General features: G+C 47.8%; 1 protein-coding gene across 1 annotated transcript; it reads left to right on the forward strand.

Moving 5' to 3' along the window:
* The first annotated feature begins 303 nt into the window (after nucleotides 1-303).
* On the forward strand, nucleotides 304-7,932 carry LOC134475168 (HSPB1-associated protein 1-like). Its single transcript, XM_063244594.1, has 5 exons — nucleotides 304-482; nucleotides 2,022-2,193; nucleotides 4,816-4,899; nucleotides 7,105-7,215; nucleotides 7,326-7,932. Exons 1-5 carry the CDS (start codon nucleotides 319-321, stop codon nucleotides 7,857-7,859), a joined length of 1,065 nt encoding a protein of 354 aa, XP_063100664.1. The 5' UTR covers nucleotides 304-318; the 3' UTR covers nucleotides 7,860-7,932.
* The last annotated feature ends 2,182 nt before the right edge of the window (nucleotides 7,933-10,114 follow it).

Here is a 10,114-nt window from a genome sequence, read left to right on the forward strand (position 1 = left end):
TATGTTTTACTTACTGTCTGTCCACAGCAGATGTGGGCTTCATCTAGGTGAGCGTTTCGTTTCCATTCTGTTCACTGATTCATCACAAACTTCTTCTATAGCAGATGCTGGCATGTGTTAAGTAGTAAAAATTCGTTGAATTACTACCATCAGTGAGGTTATTCTCACATGTTGTTGGTTGAAAGGATTTCGTGCAAGTGCCGTGGAAACCTGATCTTCTCCATCTGTAGAACTTTCTGTTATAGAATATCCAAGTGCCAAAATCAGATGTGCAATGGAAAATGTACAAGATTTCCATACAGAAGGAGTTGGTTCTTGATGGACCTTCATTTTATTCCAAAACAGGATGTGCTGTGGTCTGACTTTGGATTTCCTGGGAGGAACGGCCAGGAGAGTACATTGTGGATTGGCTCCCTCGGCGCGCACACCCCCTGTCATCTGGACACCTATGGCTGTAACTTAGTCTTCCAGGTGCAAGGAAGGTAATGTACATGCATTGTTTGTGTGCGTGGACGCATGTGCGTGCATGCAGGCCGACAGACACACCAGAACACCAGCCCTCAGCCCCAGCGCCGTGCTGCCCATGACAGACCTCTACCTGCCCCCCGTTTTCCCTTTTGTGAAGCAAGGGGCACAGCTGCAGCAGTGATTGCTGAGGTGCTGTCCGTGACAGAGCAGGCAGGCAGAAGGCGACAGCAGCAAGCAGCCTGCCTTTCCCGTGGATCCCTTCGGGCCTCCTTTCTGTTGGGTGGTGCCACCTACACCATGGTGGGCACCCTTAATCCCAGCTTCACACTCTTAACCCCGACGTCACACACCCTAGACACTGTCACCTCCCAAAATCCCCACCTAAGAGCACATGAGGCTTTGGGGGTAATCAAGACACGAGCCATAACACACACACGCACACACACGCACGCACGCACACACACACGCACACACACACGCACGCACACACAATCCCAAACGCCCTTTATATGACCGAAATTCATTTTGTAACTATGTACAACCTATCAGTTCATGTAGCCATCAGCTAACAAGCCTTGAAGTTCAAAAGCAGATGACTTAACCTCAAAACTTGTAGGCGAAAAATCTGCTCCAGCCCACCAAACTGTGACTCGGTGGGAAGCTGGGCCTGGAAAGCCTCTGAGAGGCTCCATTTCCAAGTGGTGGCAAAGACTTGGTGCCTGCTCAGCATCACTCACTAGGTTCTGCCAAGCAGGAGACCTAGAACCAACAAGGTAAAAACGAAAATGGTTTGGGAGCTGCAGTGGAGGCGCTGGGCTCACCAGAGCGTCAGGGGCTTCTGTCTGCAGAACTAGACCTTGTTTCTCTCTCTGGGCTTGCTCGCTCATCTCACCTTCCTCTCTCTCTCCACATGTTTCCCGCTCTACCTTAGATGACCTCCCTCAATTGGTGTAAAATGCAGGTGTGTCCAGTGTTTTGTGAACTAAGATTTATTACCTCCATTTTTCAGAACCTATTTAATTAGCTGAAACATTTCAGTCTTCTCCTTTGGATACTTCTGAGTCGTACTGTTTTTAATTATGTGGCATTATATATGCATTTCTCTTAATAGAGTAACTTAACAAATGTTTAAATTAAAAAAATTTGTAGTGCAGCCAACCAGTCTAGAAGCTATTTGAGAGAAGAAGCTAACCCTGTATTCTGGATCAGAATGCAGATACGTGAAAGGGTGGGGGTTATTCTGGGTAGCTCTAGAATCAGAGATAAAAACAACATATAAGGGGGAAAACTTTGATTTGAAACAGTGAAAGAATGACCTTACAGACTAAATCCTGCCCAGCGATGAAAGGTGCTGCTTGAGAGAGTCCTGCCCGAGGCACCCACCAATGTCTGCTCCCGGGATTCCAGCACTGAATGAGAGGCCAGGTGACCACAGGGGCAGCCCCCGTATTCCTCTAAGGATTGCATTTACATGAGTGACAATGAGCGTAGGTCTACCTTTGTGCATATCTCATCCCAAGCTCCGAATGCTAACTCGCATCTGTTTTTGTCAGGAAAAGATGGCATCTCTTTCCTCCTGAAGATGCACCCTGCCTTTATCCAACTAGAATCCCTTATGAAGAATCTAGTGTGTTCAGTAAAGTCAGCATTGTCAATCCTGATTTAAAGCGTTTCCCTTGGTTCCGGAAAGCTCGAAGGCATTTGGTCACACTGAGCCCAAGCCAGGTAATGATGGCCTTGACAATACTGATACCCGGTGCTGTCCTGAGAAGCACGGCCACCTCTCCCTGAAGTCCCTTATGCCACATGCTTACCCCTTTGTACAAATGAGAGTATTTTGCTGCCTGCTGCTGTGCTTTTGGGGGTGGCCTGCCTGACTCTGTTTACAGTTCGTGGGAAGGAGACGGAGAGAACTCAGCTTCTCCTGTGGGTGAATAGATCTTCAAGGATGAGAAGAGCCCACAGGGCTGCTTTCCTGGAGGTTAAGGGAGCAGCAGGCGTGGTTACTGCGGTGTCTCCAGGGTGTGGTCACAGTTAGTATCTGCTCAGATGGGCTACAACCAAACCTGGACATGTAAACGCAGGCTGGGATGCTGCAGGAAGGGGGTCACCAGAGGCAGGCTGCGTGGGAATGCGCAAGAATGGGTGACTGTGTGGGGAAAATTTCTAAACGTGTTGTGCTTCCTGCTGCTACCCAGAGGGGTAAATGTTTGAAAACTGCCATTCGCTGTGTGGTAGTTTATGAGCAGTCAGAAGACTTTTGTTCCCTCAGGCAGACTTCATTCCCTGGCTTGTCCCTGTCTCCTGCCTGCTCCGTCCCTGTCCCCTGCCCTCTGGCTCCTTCCTGCTCCTTCACGCTCCTCACTGCCAGCTCCCTTTGACCTGACCAAGTTGCCTCACCCCACAGCAGTCGCTCCCCATGCATACCTCTCCTCCCGAGCCCCACACAGTCCCCAGTTCATTTTCCATCTCCATAGACTTGTCTGTTCTGGACCTTTAATACAAGTGCAGTCATCTAGCATAGGGCCTCTGGCGTCTTTCATAGAGCGTATTATTTTCGAGGGCCACCTGTGTTGTAGAAGGTTTTCAGCACTTCGTTCTTTTCAAAGATGCCATGATACAGCTAAGCTACGTGTGTTTCGCCGTGCATCAGCTGATATACATTTTTAGCTACTGGGAATGATACTATTGTATACACAAGTTTTTAACTGAGTATATATTTTCAGGTCGGGTATATACCTAAGTGGAATTGGTAAGTTGTCTGATAACTGCATTTAACGGTTTTGAGAAATTGCCACACTGCTTCCACAGTGGCTCTTCCATTTGACATTCCCCCCAGAAATATACGACAGTTCTGGTTTCTTTACATCTGACCCTCTTCCCATTTTCTCATAGTCATTCCATCATTATGAACTCGTCACTAGTTCATGTTTCTTCGTCTTTAATGGGCAAATTTGGATGATTTGTTCTGTCCTATCTGTTTTGTTTTGTTTTTGTCTTGTCCATTCTTGAAGCTACCACAAAACAGTTCTCTGTTTCTCACCACTTTATTGAAACTGTAGTATACAACAGGACACTCATGACTTCTGTGTTAGTGTCCTGTCACCATGACAAAATGCCTGAGAAAGTCAGCTTGTTAAAGAAAAGGTTTGTTTGGGCTCACAGTTTCAGGATTTTCGCGTGGTGGTTGCGTGGCTCTGACCCTTGAGCTGGTGTCTTACAGCATCTTCCAGTATGCCTCAGCTGGCGATCACACCTTCAACAGAGGGCCTTTGGGGATCATTCCAAACCATAGCAGCGTCTTCATGACTAAACCCATGGCTGCTTTAGCATTCCTTCTCCCAAAAGAAACTTCCCACCTCCAGCCCTGTGCGAGCAAATGCCCCTCTTTTCCTAAACCCAAAGTTTCGGATCATCCCCATTTGCTGATCAGGTACGAGTCCGTGTGGGTGACATCCTCCTTGGCCCCACCTGGTGCTCATGTCTAGTAAACCTTCCCATTCATAGCTTAACGTTCATGGGAAGGGCCATTGCAAGGCTCTCCTGTGCTTCCCAGTCCCTCTCTCCATGTCAGTTTAGCCGTCCTCCTCCTCAGAATTCCTCAGTAACTCTGTGTGCCTCCAGGATGAAACCCACATTCTCCACCCTGAATTCCAGGCCTCCACGTGCCCACCTCCCTGAGGCCCGCTGAGACTGGCCAGCTTGCTGCCTCCCCCAGCAGCTCCGCCCGTTGGTCCCTGCCACGTCTCCCTGGGATGTGTCCTCATTCTCCCCTCTAACCTCCCTCCTGGCTTCATTCAGGTCGTCCTCCACCCTCCAGGTTGTTCCCAACCCCTGCCCAGGCCTGTTTCTCCCACCCCGGGAGCCCTCGAGCACTGAACTCTCTACCCACCACGTACCTAACGCCCTTCCTGCACATTATCTTTAGGTTTTGGACTGTGAAAAGACAGAAGCTATGCATCCATTTCTGCCGGTGCCACTTCACAGAACACATAAAACTGTTTTGTGATAGGATGCAGGAAAACTTAGAATCTCAAGGTTTCTGCTGAAATTTAAGTGTGGACAGAGAAGGCCAAGAGTTAAGAAGATTAGAGACCTGGCTGGATCCCGTCTCCGTGTGACTTCATCACTAAGAAGGAGAGACGCAGGTCCGCGGGCTTCTGTCCCGTCTCCCTCCCGTCAGCGCTGTCGCTGTGCGCTGTTTCCACAGCGTCCTGGGGATCACGGCCCCTCACTGTTCCTGTGAATTTCTCGCGTTACTTTTTCCCTGACAGCGTCAGTGGAACTCGTCCTCTGACACAGAAATGAAATGTTCTCCTCCTATCTACTTTTCCACTTTGTTTTCAGGTCCTTTTTGTTCCCAGACACTGGTGGCATTACGTGGAATCCATTGATCCTGTCACCGTCAGCATAAATTCATGGATTGAGCTGGTATGTTTTTGTTGTTTTCCTTTTAAAAATAAATTAAGTCCTTGCTTTTAAGATGCACAAAGCCTGTCTATAAAATTTGGTGATTAATTTTCTGTAACCAGCACACTGTGATTATATTGTTTTACTGTACTGTGATTCTGTCCTCTGCTGATGCATAGTTCAGATGAACATAGAATTTTCCGAGATGTACACTCTCTTTATTTAAAGGACACACAGTTGTGGCATGGTGGTGCATGCCTGCAATCCCTGGACTTTGGAGGCTGAGGCAGGACAGTCACTGTGAGCCTAAACTACACAGCAAGGTCCTGTCTCAAAGAAACAGAGAAACGAAAGACATTCAGTGGGCCCTAATACCGAGTGCTGGGTCCACTCCATGACCACTGTTACCAGGAAAATTGTGTCGGTCTGGCTGGATCTATTGCTGCCAATTCTGTCCCACACCATCTGGATAGAAACACAGTGGACCCTCAGGTTATGACCAGCCTGACATAAATGCACAGTATGGGTTATGACCAGCTTTTTGGTTTTAACTTATGACCAAAGTCTTGAGTTTGGACAGATGCTGACAATTTGTGCTTCCGAATGGTCTGAGACACAGACTTAACTCTGAAAGAGTTCTTGAAGGAGCATCACAGCATCCTTTCCTGGGTGGGTTTGGTTGAGAACTCCTGGGCCAGTGTCTCCCTAAGGACACTGAGATCTGCTTGTCTACAGGCGAGAGGTTTGAAGGCTGTATAGAGGAGGCTGAGCCTTTAGTTGACAATTTGAGTTACAACAAACCCTTGGGAACGCAGTGAGTTTGTAACTAAAGGTCTGCTTAGCCACTTCCTGGTTCAGGGACCTCGTTAGGTGCAGAATCTCAGTGTTGCTTTATACATTTTCTTAGGGCACTTGGTTTGCAGCATTTATGTGTGCCAGAAACCTTTCCCCACCAATACAATGTGCCTAATTGTGGCTGCCTGCTGCATTTGACAGTGACAGCTTCCGCCTATTATGGCCATGTCTGTCACTGTAACCAGCAGCTTGGAGTGTGCCAGTGCCCTTGTTAGCCCCAAACCCTGGCTGCATCTCTGCTGTCCTAACCTGGCATCTCTCTGTTCTTTGGCAGCTGCACCCCTCTCAGTCAGCGGTTTCCTGTTCTGTGTTATTGAGAAGGGCTTTGGAATAGGTGGGATGTCAGGAGGAGTACAGTAGAAGCCGTAAGTGTGCGCCTAGAGAGAGGAGGCGTAGCCTTTGAGGGGTAGGTGAGCGTGCAGGGGGAGATGGGAGCCTCGCGGGTAGAAATACTGCTTGGAGGAGGCTGACCTGGAACTGATGCTGGGGGGCATCCACGGAGTCCCTTTGTCCACCAGCACCACAGTCACCCCTGCAGTAGCCCTGACAGAGGCTTCCCCTCCCGAGGGAGCTCGTGGGTGTTAAACAGTGGTGCTGTCATCTGCCTGCTTTTAGCCCATCTGTTGTTTGTAAAACTGCATGTTTTGTTCTTTGTAAGTATTTGAAGATCTCTGCCATGCAGACCTTTACTCGTATTTGTCTTATTGTCAGGTTCAGATTCTTTATTTTCGATGTTAATCTTTGATCAATCATGTTTGTTACAGCGTTTTAGTTTGTTTCTCATTGTGTTATCTAATAGTTGTTGATTTTAATGTCGTTTATCATTAGAGCTACAGTTTGTGCTTATGTTAAGAAAGCTTATCTTCATTCTTGTAGTCAAGCATGTTTGCTATAATTTTTCCCCTTCAAATAAGTTGCCTTCCAAACTCTGTAAGGATTGCTTTTCTGTATGTGGTGCTTGTTGAAACTTAAAACCTATCAAAACAAATCACAAAGTGGTTCATACTTGAGGGCAGTGTTCTATAGATAAAATACATATTTAATATGGTTGATGAAATATTGTGTCTCTTCTAGATGACAGATAACAGTGAATACATAGAAACTATCATTGTAAGGGCCAAGGATTTAGCTCAGCAGCACAAGTGCCTGCTGGGCAAGCACAAGGTCATGAGTTTGATCTCCAATACCAAAAAAAAAAAAAAAAAAAGAAAAAATAATTACCATCCTGCCAATAGCTTACTCATTCCCCTTATAACAAAGCATATATTATTGAGTGGGACACACAATCAGAAGACACAGAGTTCTCTGTTTTGACGCATGAAACCCGAAGACAAAGGCTAAAAGTGTGTGTTCTTTTAAATCTCAATATAGGAGGAGGACCACCTAGCCCGCGTGGAAGAGGCAATCACTCGTACGCTTGTGTGTGCTCTGAAAACATCCGAGGACCCCCACGATACCCGGGCTTGGTTAAACCCCACTGAGGTATTTATCATGGCAGTGGCTTCCTGTGGTAAAGCTTCCCCAACCAGAGCCCTTGTTTCAGCTTAACTTGGTGGGGACGGCCATTCCAACGAGCGTGTCTTTTCCCTTAGGTTGAAGCAACCTCTCATGCAGTCAACTGTAGCTACTTAAATGGAGCCATTTCTGCCTTTTTCAGTCATTCCAGAACCCCAAAGGCAGGAGAAGACGACGTGCTGGAAGCAAATGGGGGAAGCGTGGAGAAGGAAGGATCACACGTGTGCAGCCACCCCGAGGTGGACCAGACACGCAGCCGCAGCCAAGGCCCGGGAGCCGGAAAGCGGGCTGCGGCGAGCGGCTTTGGCCCCGACCTCTGCCCTGTACTGCCAGCTCCTGAAGAGCCCCCTGCACACAGAGGTGGCGTATTTGAAAATGACAGTAAAGAGCTGGCTGACAAAGATGAGAAACACTTTGCCAAATCCTGCTGTCCCCAGAGGCCACAAATGATGAGTGAGGACGGAAACGCGACAGGGGGACAGGCTGCTGCGGGTAGTGCTCCCGGCCTGTCTCAAGCGCTCATTTCTACCGATGATTTGCTGGACTGTTTAGTGAATCCACAAGTGATCAGGATGGTGGCACAGCTTTTGATACAAGGGAAAAGCTTATGATTCTCATAGAAGGCGAATTTTTAATAACATCTTAAAAATGTATTTGTAAACTATAGTATGATTTAAAATAAAAGGTATAACAGCCAAAGGTCAGTTTGCATGTTTATCTTGTACCTGATGAAGTTCCAAGTCTGTTGCCATCTCCTTCTGTGAACACTGCTTTCCCCCTCAGCCTTCGTCCTGCTGCCGTCCGGCTTACAGACTGTGACACCTGTAAGCCCCAGGTGTCCCCAAGCAAGCACTCTCTCCATCAGCTCTGAACAGGGCTGGACCTGCTGCTGCTTGGTCTTGTAAATCAGGTTTCCTGGGAACACACCCAGAGTTCACCTCATAGTGCCTGTGACAGCTTTAGGATCATACTGACAAAGTTGAATCTAGATCAAGAGACTGCGTGGCTCAGAAAGCCAAGAAAGAAATTCACTCTCCCTTAACAGAAAGAGTTGGTTGACAGCTGGTCTGAAAGATGAGTGGACGGAGTCCAGCCTGGATCTAAGGTGATCCATGTCTAACACCAGCAGAATTCTCACTGGTGAACTCCTGTCATCTACAACAAGACACGGATCAGCAGGTGGGCTTCTCATGTGAGCACTTCCTGTGGGAAGAGCTGGGCATGTCGGAGAGCAGTCCTGGGACTAGAAAGGACCAGGGGCTCCTGATCCTCAGACAAAGACAGATAGCTTAATTTAGCAAAATCAGTCCCACTCTGATTGCATTTTCCAAACCTGGGGACAATTACCATGACTGTCCAAGAATTTAGAAATTCAAAAAGCATACTGACCTCTGAGTTACCATGCTTGACAAACACAATGGAAGACAGGAAGTCTCCTTTTGAAATGAATTGACTACCTGCCCCTCCCTTAGGTGTCAGTAAGTCCAAAGAAAAGGTGTGACTTCTAGGAGGAGGGCATGCTGTTATGTGAGCTTGCCCAGGGAAAGGAAGAACCAAAAAGGGCTCTTCCGGGACACTTGTCACTAGCTCACCTTGAAGCAGATCTGCTCTGTACTGGTTACCAACTTGTCTCGAGTCCCCTGAGACAACACCCAAGGGCACAAGTTATACAAAGCAGGTTTACGAGTTACAGATGGGCAGCAAGGGGCAGCAGAGGCTAACATCTACTGTGAGCCAGGCCCTCAAGGCCCAGGAAGGCCACCCTGGGCAGCCGGAGTCTCACCTGCACGTGCCCCCCTCGCAGCCTGCACTGCCTTGGGTACCACAGCTGCCACAGCTCTGGCCTGCCTGCCAAGCCTGCCCAGGCTCCAAGTGGGCTGGTTCAGCAAAGGCTCCGTGCTGGGGTCCATTTTTCCTCCAGATGTACTAACTCCAGCTATACTGTGCCCCTTCCTGAAGATTCCCAGTGAGTGCTGGTTCTCTAAGTGCTTGTTGCTGTCTCGTGTACTTTTCATCAACAGTGGCCGCTGCTCATCGTTAGGCTTCCTGTGTATTTGATCTTTAAGATAAAAATAAGTTTTGACTAAAAGTGATATTGTTAATTTTTCCTGAAAAAGGAGGAAAATGACCTGCTTGACGTTTCTTTAGATCAAAGAGGACTGTACTATTTACTGACTGGGTCTGTATTCCTCAGTGCAGAACATCTTCCTATCAGCCTTGCCCTGAGTCAGCCAAACCACTGCAGAACCAAAGCAAATCAGAGCAACGTTCTCTTTTTATTCTAATTCCACAGCTTCAGTGTTCGTGCCTAACTCAGAGGCCAGTGGTTAGGAAGCCACACTAGCCAACAAGACCTGAGCAGGCCTCTTATAAACCAACAGCAGCAGCAGCAGCAGGAGCAGTGTCAGGACCAGGCGTCCATCCTCTGGGCCTGCTCCTCTCCTTCCCAGCGGGCAGGGAGGGCGAGCGCATCTGTCCTCCGGCGCCCCCTAGCGTCCGACTGCGCCTTCCGCGCCGGCTTCGCATCAGAACCAGCTCTGGCTTCTGGGTTTATGGAATTTCAAATGAGACCAACCGAAAACGAAGCCGGCATTGTTATCTTCGCAGTAGTCGCTCAGATGACAAGACAGAGACATAAAAAAATGATCCATTGTTAATCTCCTGTTATCTTGTTTTGAAATTACCATTTTTATTATATTCTTTTAAATTATATATATAGATATAGATATAGATATAGATATAGATATAGATATATAGATATATATAATTTTTTTAAAGCGAAGCCAGAAGGAGAAAAGGAACAGGGAAGTGTCCTGCAGAGTACATGAGACAGTCCTAAAGCCGCGACGTTCTCTGGAGGCCGTAT

Source organism: Cavia porcellus, unplaced genomic scaffold (genome assembly GCF_034190915.1).
Source record: "Cavia porcellus strain 051 isolate PalLab524CR breed Dunkin Hartley unplaced genomic scaffold, mCavPor4.1 scaffold_342, whole genome shotgun sequence".
Lineage (NCBI taxonomy): Eukaryota > Metazoa > Chordata > Mammalia > Rodentia > Caviidae > Cavia > Cavia porcellus.

Bases quoted from the DNA above. Each gene is read 5' to 3' on its own strand.
- LOC134475168 (XM_063244594.1), top strand. From the start codon at position 319: ATGGACCTTCATTTTATTCCAAAACAGGATGTGCTGTGGTCTGACTTT. The intron at 483-2,021 runs GTAATGTACATG...TGTTTTTGTCAG, and splicing joins GTCTTCCAGGTGCAAGGAAG to GAAAAGATGGCATCTCTTTC. The intron at 4,900-7,104 runs GTATGTTTTTGT...ATCTCAATATAG, and splicing joins TAAATTCATGGATTGAGCTG to GAGGAGGACCACCTAGCCCG.